General features: G+C 57.8%; 1 protein-coding gene across 2 annotated transcripts in view; it reads right to left on the bottom strand.

The window, feature by feature from the left end:
* Nucleotides 1–5,217: 5,217 nt before the first annotated feature.
* The window catches only part of SEC14L1 (SEC14 like lipid binding 1), a 62,303-nt gene continuing 53,109 nt past the window's right edge, over nucleotides 5,218–14,411 (bottom strand). For both annotated transcript variants that reach the window (XM_037064626.1, XM_037064633.1), the window contains one exon: nucleotides 5,218–5,266. In XM_037064626.1, the coding sequence (XP_036920521.1) occupies nucleotides 5,233–5,266 (34 nt within the window). In that variant the 3' untranslated portion in view covers nucleotides 5,218–5,232. The remainder of the gene's footprint in view (nucleotides 5,267–14,411) is intronic.

Below are 14,411 nucleotides of genomic sequence, written 5' to 3' on the forward strand. Positions count from 1 at the left end.
AAGCACCGTGCGCCTCTCCGCGCCATTACGGTGCGCGGACCAAGCCTCCACATAGAGCGGCAGAGCACAGGGCCCCGCGTCTTCCGGCCGCGGGTAATACGGCCGCGGTGGGTGTGTGCATTCCCAGGCAAAACTTGTGCAGAATGATTCTACTCTTGGGTCCTTACAGAAAGTTTCCATCTTAAACGGGATTTTTATGCACAGATACAAAGTGACGAATCTTGTCTAGAGGGTGGTGTCAGAGTTTTATTGGGGTGATGCCAAAACTTGGTCTTAAAGAATGAGTAGGGATTTGCCCGGTAGCTACAGTGATGAGGTGGCGTGAATGAACCTTGAAGATGCAATGTGTCGCGGAGCGTGCCAAGGGGTACACACGGCGTGGGGGCACTTCCAGGTTTGCCATCCAAGGTCCCCAGATGAGGACGGGTGGGAAGGTGACTTGGGAAGCCACATAAGCTCTCAGAAGGGGCACAACACCGCCTGCCCCTGCCCGCCATACCAAATAGCACCCAGGACACAGAAAGCAGGATCACCAGCTCCAAAACCGCTGCCCTTTCCCCCTCCTTCACGTCCCTTGCCACGGCCCTGCAGAGGGACAGCCCGCCCCACGACCTTCCCCAACCCCTGACCAGAGCTGATTGGACCAGAGTGGACACAGACCCCACCCGGGGCACCTCCAACTCTTCATCTGGGGATCAGAGGCTGAGGGAGGGGCGGGGCTCACGGAGGAAAGCATCCACCGGCCTGGGAAACTGGGTGAAGGGCGAACAGCGGGACTTGGAGTCTGGGCTGTCCACCCCGCCCCCAGGCTCCCCCCCGCCCCCCCCCACCCAATTGCCACTTGCTGCAACACATGCACATTCTGCTCTGGCCAAGCCAGAGGCTTAGCTGTGTTCCAAATCTGGCCAGGAGCATGACGACACGTCCCTGACACTGAGGCCTGCGGTTCCCAAATGCAGCTGCCTCTTGAGAATCTGTGTAATGGGCGCATTGTCAGCGTCGGTCCCGATCCTCAGCTCCAGTCAGAGGTGCCTAGGTACAAGTGTGTGCTTCCAGGAGACGCAGGCCCTGCAAGCAAGGGGAACCTCTGGTGCTTAGCATGTTGGGTCTGCCCCATCTCAGTGCCTCGGGGCTCACACTTGTGCCTGGGGGTGGTCATTCCCATGGACCTGGGCACCCAGGAATGCCTGCATCTAACAGTCTTCGAAATGGGAGGGAAGCACAGGCAGAGGGTGGGGTGGGAATGAGGCGTCCGGACCAGTGCATGTTCAGGAGGCACGGAGGCAATTGTTTAAGCACAAAGTGTTTAGTTTAACTTTTCATGAACTCCCTGAAATACTCATATGTGATGTAATGCTCATATATGATGTGATCACCCACCTTCTCGAACAGAGTGCACCCAACTCTCTCACCTCTTACCATCGTGGGAAATGATTCCGTCCGTGGTATCGGCCCGTCCACGCTGTTGCTCCTTCACTCACTGTCCTCAGCTTCCGAAAACTGCTCTTCAACACTCAGCTCCCTCCCACACCCTGCGATCTGCAACACGTCACGCAAGTCCTCTGAGCCTCAGTTTCCACTCCTGCACGTGGGGATCAGTATAACACCTCAGGCGGCTCGCAAGGCGGCGCGGTGGTTGGGGGAGCACGTCCGCGAAGTGCTTCAGCATGAACGATGCTGCCGCCAAGCCCCAAAGCAGGTGGCGCCAGCTCAGGAGGTGGCGCTGGGCAGACGCCCGGCAGCCTCCCAGGGCTGGTGAGGGTTCGGAGAAAAGCACCAAGGACGCTGTGGGACGCGGAGGAGAGGGGACCTTCATTTCTGGGGGCAGAGGGTTTGGCAGAATCGCCGCCTGCTGCGACAGGGACAATGGACCGGGTCCACCTGGGGAGCTGGAGGACCCAGAGAGGAGCTTTTCTGGGCGGAACGCTGAAGGCGGGGCCTGGCTCTGCCTGTGAGGACATGCCAGGAGCCCGGGGAGCTAGGGGCAGGCTCTGCCTTCAAGTGGAACCAGGAGAAATCGGGGGTGGCCAGCCAGGCACTCTCAGAAGTCCACCTGGGACCGTGAGAGTCTGTATCACAACCTGGGAGAGACAGCAAAGGTGCCTCCCGGGCTCCGGGCTCCTGGCTTCAGGCTTCGGCAGAGAAGGGCTGGTCGCAGGCAGCTTCGAGGTGCCGAGAGCCGCCAGAAGAGGCTCCCTACTGTGTGATGGTGGCTCCGTGACATCCGCGAAAGAGCGCCAGCCTCAGAAGAAGTCTGGTAAGAGTTTATTAGAGCCAAACTGACAACTGCAGGGAAGCAAAACCTCGACGAGCTGAGCGAGTGCTCGGGAGACCGGCAGTTGTGCGGCTTATTTTACACGTGGGAACCAGAGCGGGGCGCACGGGGGTGACGTGAAATCCACGGGGGGCGGGGTGGGGAGATCAGGGGGTGAGAGAAAGCAGAGCAGGGAAACCTCTGGGATGGGAGACAGAGTAAAACGCGGAGACACTCGCTTTCCTCTACGTCGGCGGGGACGGAGAGGTAGCAGGGACCGCTCACGGCACACAGAGGTGGCATGTGGGCCACAAGGTAACGCCGTGGCCCGGGCTCTGGCTCCAGCTTCTACTCCAGCGCCCAGGCTGTGCCTCCCAGGGGTCTGGGAACGAGGATGGCGCTGACATTTCCAAGGTATTCTGTCTTAGATGCACAAAGATAGACAACGTCAAAGGTAAAGGGTGACCTTTGTCAAGAAAGCCACAGGCCCTGGACGGGACTCCGTGCCGTGACCTGCTCTTGGTTAGGGATTCTTCCCTTCAGACCACCCCAGTAGGTTCCTCTAACTTCCCCCTCTAAGCTTGTTGGTCTTAGCGTGTGGCCCCTACCTCATCCACAAGGCAAAACATGGGGACAGAAATCTGACATGGCCAGGAGCTCGGGGGGGTTGGGGGGAGGGATGGACAGGGCTTTTAGGCAGTGAAGCTGCCCTGTGTGACAACGTGGTGGTGAACAAGTGTCATTAGACATGTCACACAGAACTAGACCACAACTCGTGGACCCAGACGTGAACTGCAGGCTTCAGCCAGTAATCCCAGGCAAATTCGGCTCATCCACAGTGACAGACGGGTCACAAGGTCACCAGACCAGGAACTCAGGCGGGACTGCATCTGGGGACTCTGTACTCACTGCTTAGCCCAGAAAGGTCACTTTTTTGTTTTTTGTTTTAAGTCTTGTGGGGAAGGTTTTCATCTCCTGGAGGAATTTTTTAAAAAATATTTTTTCATTTATTTTTAGAGAGAGGGGACGGGAAGGAGAAAGAGTGGGAGAGAAACACCAATGTGTGGTTGCCTCTCATGTGTCCCCTACTGGGGACCTGGCCTGCAGCCCAGGCATGTGCCCTGATTGGGAATCGAACCAGTGACCCTTTACTTCACCAGCCCGTGCTGAATCCACTGAACTACACTAGCTAGGGCTCCTGGAGGGATTTTAAGTGCATAGGCAGCCCCAAATTTCCACAGACTCAGGTTGTTGGACTAAACGGGGTTAGAACAGAACGAAACAAACAGGCTTCTGGACTCCGGCCTTTGGGGGAAAGAGATAGGCTGAGACAGCTCTTCGGCCATGAACTTGGTCTTCTCAGGAGACAGGAGGTGTGACTCGGCAGGCAGCGCCATGGGGTGGGAGGGCCCCCATGACAAGGTCCTGCCCCCCAAGGAGGAGCCCCAAACCCTGAGGGACAGCCCTGGAGGTTTCCTGGGGCCGAGGAGCATGGTTTGCAGGTGGGAGGGATGTGAACTGTGGCCTGTGGCGGGGGTGGCGCTGGGTCTGAACATGTTTCCCCAAAATAGCCACAATGTAACCTTAGCGTTCCTCCTGTGTCCCCTCTCTTTGGATCTGAGGGGACTTATGGGGTGGTAATCCTTGAACTTGGAGCCTTGAGACACTAAAAGTCCGACCATCCTGAGACCTGCGTGTTGTGGGGAATGTATTCATTAGCTACTGCTGTGTAACAAATGTCTCCGGGGGGGTTCCAAACGAGATGTGTTCGTCACCTCACCGTTCCTGTGGTCAGGAACCTGAGCTCGGCTTAGCCAGGTGCTCAGCTTCAGAGAACCTCGCAGGCTATGGTCGACTCATCTGCAGGCTCCACTGGGGAGGAATCCATGTCCGAGCTCCTTGGAGGCTCCTAGCCTGAAGGCCACGGTTCTTGGCAGCTGTAACTGATTTCCTGGCCCCGTGGAGCTCCGCCCANGGGGAATGTATTCATTAGCTACTGCTGTGTAACAAATGTCTCCGGGGGGCTCCAAACGAGATGTGTTCATCACCTCACCGTTCCTGTGGTCAGGAACCTGAGCTCGTCTTAGCCAGGTGCTCAGCTTCAGAGAACCTCGCAGGCTATGGTCGACTCATCTGCAGGCTCCACTGGGGAGGAATCCATGTCCGAGCTCCTTGGAGGCTCCTAGCCTGAAGGCCACGGTTCTTGGCAGCTGTAACTGATTTCCTGGCCCCGTGGAGCTCCGCCCACAGCCACATGTGCATCACAGCCAGTAGCAGGAACAGACTGCTGGCAAGACGGAAATGGTCATCTTCCATCTGACTGTGGAAGAGACAGCCCACGAATACCGGGAGGCAGGGGTCACCAGGACTGGCTTAGAAGCCACCCTGCACAGGGAGGCCCGTGTGGGGGTCAGGTCAGAGCCCCAGACTTTGCCTTTTTCCAGTCTAGGAATGAGGAGTATAAGCAAGCGAGGCCCCCAGAGAACGCTTCTAGGGCGTGAGCAGGTCCGAGACTTCCCTAGGCCACTAGCATCCCTGCCTTCTGCCCCATCTCTGGGCTCTGTGCCCCTGTGCACCTCCTCTCTCTTCCGTCAGTTTCTTTCTCGTCCTCCCCCCAGGCCTCCAGGACTGAGGGGTCTGACTCGGCTGCTGCGATGACAGGCCAGCCAGAACAACGGCTCCTGCCTTCGGACCCAGGAGGGGCCTGGTCACCCGCGTGTGCGGCCCCGTGACTTCGCCAGGCTCTGCCGCTCTCTCCCTGCGCAGCCCAGCATCTCCACTGCGCACTGCTCCTGGAACCTGCTGGGTGGCGGAGGCCTCCCGAGGGCACGGGCTGCACGTCTCGAGTGCAGTGAAGCTGACACGCTCCCGTTTCCGGAAAGCACTTTGGCACCCAGGGCAAGAGTTTTAAAAGGCCCGTGTGCTTTGTTCCAGGAAGTCGGCTGTTTCTTCATTGGCTGACTCAACATATATTTTGATTAGTCATTATGGTCCCTGCCCTCCAAAGCGTATCTGTTGGTAAGGAAAATAGAGATCAATCAAGTAAACACCTAGGCAGCCTCACACCAGGTCGGGGCCCAGGGTGGGCTTCTCCGCTGCAGATGGAGAGAATTGGACTGACTCAGGGAAGGTGAGCAAGTCCCACCCCCTCTCCAGAGCAGCAGCTGCTCTGTCCAATGGGATCACCAGGAAGCTTTCAAAGCCACCCACCCAGGCCCCACCCAGGCTATTAAGTCAGAACCAGGGGAGTGGGAGGGGTGGAGCTTTCTCACTGATCCCGGGCTGAGACCCTGGACCTCTGGAGGGAGCCAGAGGTCCGTCCTGCAGTTCCAGGGCTGCTGGGCATCCGCTGATGCTCCAGTGCAGGATCCGGAACCTCTGTGCCTCGGTTTCCCCTTCTGCTCAGTGGGGATAACGCTGCCCATCTGGGCTGTTGGGGGTCCAGTGGGCAGCGTGCCTCGTGTAGTTAGCCGGTCTCACTGTGGCCCCTGCGTCCCCAGCATGGGTGAGGCATGAGGGTGGGAGTCACCCACAGGGCGCGTGCAGAGGCCTGGCACAGGTTGGACAAGGGGTGAAAGCAGCCTATGGGACCAGCCTGCTGCAACCCAAGCCCCACGCAGGACACAGGACACAGGACACAGGACATAGGACACAGGACTCACAGGCGGAGAGGAAGCCAGGTGTCTCCCCTTGTCACAGAGTGATGGCATCACGGTGCTCAGGGGGAAGCCAACCTTGATTTGCTTTCCTTAGAAACATCAATAAACACAGGGCCTGCCAGACCGGGCGGGCAGCCCAGGAGCGGCGGCGGAGCAGCGGCAGCTGGCCGAGGGTCACAGAGCGGTGGTGGGAGCCTCCAGTCCGGTGGGCTCCGCCTGCGCCCTCTGGCTCTCCCGTCTTCTAACAGTGCCCTTTGGCCAAGCCGCCAGATGGAGCCGGGCTGCCAGCTTGGATCTGCACTTCGGCTAGGCAACGATGACTTTTGTGGTGTCAAGTGTGCCCCATGCAGTGTCGGCACATCCACTAAATGTGTGTGTGTGTGTGTGTTCTGACAGTTGACAGACCTGGGCTTCCAGTATTTTTATTTGCTAAACGGGCTGAACACCCGTGTCCTCAGCCCCCAGACCTAGACTGGTCGCCCTGGAAGGGGGCTTTGCCCACCCCCATTCAGAGTCACAGACACCTGCTGGGGACCGGGGCCAGCCTGTGACCAGTCCTCACCTGCCAGAGGCAAAACGAGGCAAGTGGGGACAATGCAAGGAGGCGAGGTGCGTTTTTTTAAAATACAGCTGAAGATGTTCAAGGGCCTGGTCTTTTTTCTCAGTTTTCCTGTGTGTGTAAAGGCCCCACGTGAGAAAATGTTCTTAAAAATAAAATACCGGTGAGCAAGTAGTGTGTGTCTTAAAATATATCCTTTTGGGAAAATGAAAACCTAAACCACCCCATCTGAAGATCTCCAATTAGACAAACAAAGCTGTACTGTGACCTCCCACAGCCTGGGGGAGGAGAATGACAGTCCCCACTCTGCAGGCAGGGTGGCTGGTCCGGGGAAGGGTGGGGGCAGGCTCACCGCCCCTCGGCCCCCACGCCCTCCCGGGTCTTTGGGGTTCCTGCCTCAGCCTCTTGTTTCTCTGCTCCCAGCGGGCACTCCCCACCTTTCCAGCTCTGCCCCCCACCCCAGCCCACCCCAGCCCCGCACCTGTTCCCTGAAGACAGCGCCAGGAGGCCTGGCGGGGGCCTCCCTGGATGACTCTGCCGAGCTGGGAAGCTCGGAGAAACACCGAACCTGTCCAGCCCTTCGTCTTCCTACCATGGAGTGGGGGTAACGCCCTCCCCAAGCCGCACGGCTGCTCAAGACTGGTGTGTCCACGTGCATGCATTTGTCACGCTGAACACTTATAACTTGTGCCCTTTTCTGGGTCAATAAAACAGTTTATCAAAAATTAACAACCAACTCCAACTAGCAAGAAGGCTTCCAAGGGGAGAAACTTGGAAATGTTACTGCCTCCAACTTTTAAGGGGGGCGGGACTGATTCTTTGTTGCCGGCAGAGCCCGCTGCTGTGGAGAAAACTTGTTTGGCGGAGCTCACATTTGGGTCAGTTTCATTTTACAAATTAACCTCCAAACCCACTGCATTCCAGGAAACTGAAAATTTACAGTGGCTTTCTGTTTTTAACGGGCTTACAATAAAAGGAAATATTTAAAGCTTACAAAGTAGATGGCATTTTAAGTTCACTTTTCAAGTCGTCCCATACAGCCCACAGATAAACTCTAATAAGAGAAACTTAAAAGGCACAGCTGCAGTAAAAAATCAGAGAGCCACCTCCACGTGACTGCCACTAAAAGGAGGCAGGGACAGGGGCGGGGCTCCCAGCTGCTTGCCCAGACACGTGGGGGGAAGCAACTGTAACTTCCCCAGGGACTCAGTCCCCACTGTCCCCAACCTTCCTCCAGGAGGCCAGGGGAAGGCAGCTGGAAAATGAGGGAGGGGAGGGCGGGGGAGGGCGGGGGAAGACGAGAAATTGAAGAGAAAGAAACATCTGCTCAGGATGGACCTACCAACCTGATCCCCCAAACATGAGCCAAACTGACACTAATAAAGGCAAGCAAGGAAAAAGTCAACCAGGGAGACATAAAACAACTCCGGGTGAAACGGAAATAACAAAGGATTCTGAAAATAACTGTCCGATACGCATGCTGAGGACCATCAAGGAAAACAAAAGTGAGGGAAGCAAAACTGGCTTCAGTGAAACAGCAGCAACAGGTGGTCACAAAAAGGGGTCGGCCCTGGCTGGTGTAGCTCAGTGGACTGAGCGCAGGCCTGCGAACCACACGATCACGGTTCCATTCCCAGTCAGGGCACATGCCTGGGTCGCAGGCCAGTTCCCGGCAGGGGACACACGAGAGGCAACCATGCATTGATGTTTCTCTTCCCCTCTCCTTCCCTTCCCAGGCATGTGTCCTGACTGGGAATCGAACCGCGGTCGTCTGGTTTGCAGGCCCGAGCTCAATCCACTGAGCTACACCAGCCAGGGCTAATAAATTTTAAAAAAAGGGTCAGTCAGGGAACCGAGAGGCGTCAAGGTCACAGTCAAATACCCCGCAGACAGCAGACACCCGGTCGGGCACACTGAAAACAGAGTTAGTTTGTTCAGAACATGTTACTGAGAACGTGGCCCAGAAACCCAGGACACAGGTGAAAATAAGAAGTCGCAGGTAAGAAGTGCAGAGGATGGACGGAGGAACTCCGCAACATCCAGCCAGCGCTTGGAAAAGAACGGAAGGAATGATGCAGAAAGGGTGTTCTGAAAGGTAACAGCTAAAACCTTTCAAAAACCAGGAGAGATACGAATCTTCAAACCAATGCCCCGCAGGCCAACCAAACGCCAGCTCCACTCGATGCCCCACATGCAGCTACAGCACCTCCGAGGACACAGGGCGTCTCTAAGGAGCCGCCGAGGCCACAAGACAGACCAACCACAAGGCAGATTTCTTGTCGTCTGGATGAGGATGTTCACGGGCTGAACGGACACCACTGCCCTCCTGGAATCCCACAGCCAGCGAAACGCTCACCCAAGAGTGAGCATTAAAAAAAAACGAGTGAGCATAAAGCCCAGGCAGCTTCAGCTGTGCAGAGTCAAGGAAAGACTTCCCCCGACAAGATACCCCTGAAAGACTTGCCAAAGAGGGAATGTCTGCAAGAAGTCGGCCCGGGGAGAGAGAAGATGCAAGGAACACAGTGAACACAGAAATACGTTGGTTAATTTAGTTCACGTGGACTGTGAAAATAGTAACTAATTTCGTGCTACAAAGAGCCAGACTGAAATTCTCTCTTTAAAAGATTTTTATTTATTTTTAGAGAGAGGAGAAGGGAAGGAGAGAGGGAGAGAAACATCAAATGGTGGTTGCCTCTCGCTTGCCCCCTACTGGGGACCTGACCTACAACCCAGGCATGTGCCCTGACTAGGAATCGAACCTGCGACTCTTTGGTTCACAGACCAGTGCTCAATCCACTGAGCCACAACAGCCAGAGCTGAAATTCTAAAAACAGTAACAAAGGCTGCAGGGGCTTGTGTTTGGTGGGAAGGCCCACCTTGTGAAAGAAGAGGGGGGAAACATTGAATGACTTTCAACTCTGTGACAAAAATTTATAGCTAAATATCTCAACACCTGCCAGAAGGACGCACTCTGCAGCTCCCAAAGCGACAGAGAAGAAAAGAGGATGCTGAAACCCTCATCGGCCGAACAGAGGACAGAGAGGGCAGACAGGGAGACACGGTAAATAGAAAACATAAAATCCAACGGCGGAGAAAGTCAAACAGGTCAGCGCGGCAGGATGACCTGAACAGCGAGGTTAACACACAGCTCTAGGCACTGCTCAGGGATGTTTGTCCGTGCAAGGCAGAACGATCTTGTACGTGGAAAGACCTGGGGGGTAGCTGGCTCTGGGAAAGGTGTGCTACCACGTAGCTCTGTGGCTGCGTGCAGGGGATCCTGCCGTGGGAAGTGAAGGCCAGAACAGTGGTTATTCTCTGTCTGGACTCTGCATTTAGACTTACTCACAGGCGAGGCCTCCGGGAAGCCGGTCTCTGGGTTGCTCACCGCAGGGTGCAGGACCCGGTAGCCCCCTGCTGCGCCCACCTGCACCAGGAGGCACACTGACCTGCTCTGATTGCCGGCAGTGACTCAGCCCTAGGGATTACAGGCTTCCAAGGCGAGGGGTGTGTGGGGGAGCAGGGGGTGCCTGTCGGAGGAGGTGGCTCTCAGGGGGCCTGCAGAGCAGGGGGAAGGGAAGCAGGGCGAGTTGGTAGCAAGGCCAGAAATCTGGGGGCTGGGACACAGCCTCTGCCTAGGGCGACCCAGGTCACACCTTTCAGGTGCCACATGCAGGCCCAGCAAAAGTGGGGTGGGGGGCACAGGCCACAGCAGGGAAGATGGGGTCGGGATACAGAGCAGGCTGGTGGGTGCTGGGCAGGACGACCTGAGACTTGGCGCAGAGGGTCCCAGCCATCTGTGCCCACGCTCCCCACCTCCCACCTTCCTCCGGCACAGAGCTGGGCCTGGGGAGGCACGTTCTGAGTCAGTGGAAGGAAGTGGACTGGCCTCTCGGGTCTCCCCTCCTCTGCTCTCGTCCACCAGGCATCGCCTGCCAGCCCCGCCCCTGCAGAAGCGCTTCCACTCAGTGACCGAGACACCGGGCGGTAACAACCTGGGAGGCGGTGGCCACGTCCTCAGGGCCAAAGGCCTGGGACGGGCTCTGAGTCTCAGCTCTGAGTCCTGTGAGGCCTGCAGAGCCCCCTCAAGGTTGGTGCAGCCCCCACCCCTTTGCTGTGAGGTCACCAGGCTTGGCCCCTGGGGAGGTCGGACACATCCGGCCTGAGCAGGAGAAAGAAGACTCAGTCTCAAGAGGTCACTGGGCTCCGCCGGGTCCCTGGGGCCAGCTCCCGGGTCTCGTCCCCAGCTTTTCCGGTTTCTACTCCAAAAGGCTGGCATACCCACCCCCACCCACTTGGTAACCATCACTGGAATGGCAGGGCTCTCAGTGGGGTCTGATTCCTGGTGTCCCACTGGGGGTCTCTCCCCTCACCCTGTTTCTTCCTGTCCCTTAAGGGGGGGCAGCTATCTGCCTGCACCCCCCTGCCCACCCCCTCAGTGCCTCTCAGTGGAAGGCAATGCACTGCCAAGGAGCCAGTGTGTCCTGGGCTCCTTGCCCACCGGCCCTTGCTGCGTGGAGGCGCTACTGAGCACCCAGGCTGCGAGGCTGAGACAGGCCGGCTGCCCCAGAGTCCCACCCACATCTTAGGGCTCCAGCGTGAGGCAGTCACTCGGCTTGTCACAGAAAAAGGTCTTCTCTGGCCCAAGGTCCTGTGACCATCACTTCGCTTAGAACAGGCAGTCACTCAATCAGATGACCAAGAGTCTGTGTACAACAGGTAGCTCGGGCTCTCCCCTCCCCCTGCTAAATACAGCTTCAACCCTGGGGACAGAGCAAGAGGCAGGCACAGGGATCCCAAAGAGTGACAGAGGTGGTAAGCTGCTGGGGACCCCAAGGCCAAGTCGGGGACAAGCAGCAGCAGAGGCAGCTTATGGCCCCCACTCCCACCCCGGAATAGAAGAAGGTGACACAGGCATGCATTTCCCAACCCCCCACCTAGCAACAGCCTAGGCTCAATCCTCTCCTGGGCTGAGTGGGTCTCTCCAAGACAAGGCCTGTGGCCAAACCAGTAAGGGGACGGACCAGGAGTCCCCGGAAACCAGTGACTGGACCCCGCTCTCCTTCCTCACCCAGAGACACAGCCTGGCCCGGGGAGGGGGGACACTGAGGCCAAGGGACAGCTCTGTGTCGGGTGAGCCAGAGTCCCCCCTCCCAGCCAAGGCTCCAGGGGCCCGGTTTTGCATCCCTACAGCACCCGCTGCCCCGAGCAGCCCTGAAGAGCACACGAAGGTTCTGGAAGTGAGAACACCACGGAAGTGTGGCCCCAGAGTGTGTGGAAGGAAAGGGATGAAGGCTACCCCATGATGGGGCAGGCAGAGGGGTTTTGTAGCTGACACAGCTTCAGGGAGCAGCTGAAGGAAGCTCTCAGACGGAGGGGAAGTCAGGCGAGGGGGAAGCCGGCCACAGCAGGAAGGGCAGCGTGTTGTGGCGAGAGCAGAAATCGGGTCCCTACGACGGACGGTCCTCCTCACCCGCGGTGAACGCCCCCTGATGACTGAAACGCCCACAGCGCCCCCTCCCATCCTCCAGACACTTGGAGACAGGGCCGGGGGGCAGCGAGGGGGGCCACGAGGAGGCAAGTCTCTCACTGCTGTGGGGCAGCAAACCCCACGCACCGGAGCGCTGGGCAGGAACCCACGGTTCCGGGCGGACAGCTGCACAGAACTTGGAGAAACGCTACGGATGAGTCAAGTCGGAGTCCTCACACATCGCCACGGGAAGGCAAGAAGAGCAGACGAAGAAACGGAAAACGAAGAAACACACGATGAGGCGGCCGCCCTGGTTAAGCCTCAAGTGGAAGTGCTGCCCACACGCCGGCTGGAGACGGGGGCGGTCGGAGTGGACAGATAGCGTGCGGCCCACGGAGCTCGCTCCCCGGCCCGTGACACGGGCAGGCTGAAAGCAACAGAACGGGAAAGTGCAAGCCTATTTAAAGAAAAAAACACATGAGAGGCTCTGTTTGTATCCTCGGAGCGAAGACCACTGGAGACAAAGAGGGACGTCACACAGTGACGAAGGGCCTGGTTCGGCAGGGACACCACGACCCCAATCCACAGGCACGCACCCAGGCACGGAGCCTCCAAGTGCAGGGTCCGGCACGACTAACGCCCCCTTTACTACAAAATCGTAAGCATGGCACTCTGGAACACAGCCGTGTCCCACGCAAGCACCCCCTGTGACACCTGGGTGAAGTGTCCAGATGAAAACTGTAAGTTACTGCACCCATGTCATTGCCCTACCAACCACGCCCACACAGGCATTACTTATGCAAAATCTGCATGCAGCAACATCTCCAAGGACCAGCAGGAGAAGAGGCAGACCCACAGCCGCAGCTGGGGCAGCGGCCCCCACACCCCCGGCAGTGCCGGGCGGACAGAGCCACAGCCGGGGCTGAGCTCTGATGGGTGCACAGAGCCTCCACCCAGCGATGGCACAGGACGCATTTTCCCCAAGTGCCCGGGGGACATTCATCAAGATTGGCTGTATCCTGGGCCATAAAATAAACCTCAGCAAACCCTTAAGGACAGAAGTTACACCGAATACATTCTCTGCTCATAAGTGTATCAAACTAGAAAAACTGCAACTCAAAGGCAATGGGGAAGATCTCTGAACACTTGGAAATCAAACAGCCCTCTTCTAAACAGTCCGTGGCTGCAGGAGGAAGAAAGACTGAAAGGAAGCGAACAATGCGTAGAACTGAGTGGAAATGGAGACCCCGCGTGCAAGAACAGGGGGGCCACTGCGAACCGGGAAAGGAGGGAGCTCCGACCAGCGCTTGGCCACCGCGAGCAGGCGCCCCCTCCACGGGGCATTCGGCTCGAATGGAGAGAGAGGAAGGGAAAGGGGGGCTTCGTTTGCAGCGTGGCCAGGGCTTCCATGGTGGGGAGTGCCAGGTGCCGGGACAGCGTCAGATGCAGGCTGGGGCAACCAAGGAAGGTTTCTCAGGGGAGGTGACTCTGAGCAAGCCCTGGTGAACGAGGGGACTAGGGGACGAGGTAAGTGGGGAAGGCATCCGGGCTGGGGGAGCTGGGTATACAGGAGTGCCCGGGCAGTGGAGGGCAGGCGCACTGGGCATAGGCAGCCCGGCCAGGGTGGGAGGCACCGGAGGCAGGGCCAGGCCCAGACTGAGAGGGGCCTTTCAAGACCCACTGAGGAATTTGGGCTCGATCCTAAGGCAACTGTGGTCTGCGAATATGTCTCCCCTTCAGAGGGTGCCCTTCTACTCCAGCGACTCTTTCCCCTGCTGTGCACACCCAGCACGTCGTGTGATCAGGGCAGGCCCACCCAAGAGTCTCCCTACTCTACGGTGAACCGACTTGGGATGGTGAACAGATAGGACGACCTGGTGAGACCTAAGACGGGGAACAGAGGCTGCTGGGCGAGCACTTAGCAACAGCACCCTGCCTCTCATGGAGGGGTCACGGAAGGCTTCCTGGAGGAGGTGTCATTTAAGTGAAGTTCTTCGGGTTAAGCAAAGGGAAAGAATATTCCAGGCAGAGAGAGCCTAGCGTGACTTGGAGCCAATCAGCCTGGGCCTGACTCCCAGGCCCTCTGCCCACTGGCTGTGACTTCTCTGGGCCTCAGTTTCCCCATCTTTAAGGAACAGCACCAGGCACATGGCTGTGTAAGGACTGGAGAGCAGTGTGAAAGGAGCCTTCAGTGAGGACTGGGCCCTCAGGAAGGAGGGAGGGCAAGTCACTACTGAAGCCTGGGGAGTGTCCACTGGACGTCACCCCCCAGGTCACCCAGTGCTCAGAGGGCAACAGCAGCCTGTTCCTCCTGGACTTGCCAGGCGTCAGTGGGAAAGGCCATGTAAACCCCAGGGTGCGGCACCTTTACTCCAGCAGGTGGCGCTGTCGCCTGTCAGAACGGCCATGCCCCCATCTGAAGGCCCGGGGACAGACCTGTTGTTCCTCACTGCAGAGAGGAGAGTGACAAGC

The sequence above is a fragment of the Sturnira hondurensis genome, unplaced genomic scaffold, assembly GCF_014824575.4.
Source record: "Sturnira hondurensis isolate 20B ecotype Veracruz unplaced genomic scaffold, ASM1482457v3 Scaffold0001221, whole genome shotgun sequence".
Lineage (NCBI taxonomy): Eukaryota > Metazoa > Chordata > Mammalia > Chiroptera > Phyllostomidae > Sturnira > Sturnira hondurensis.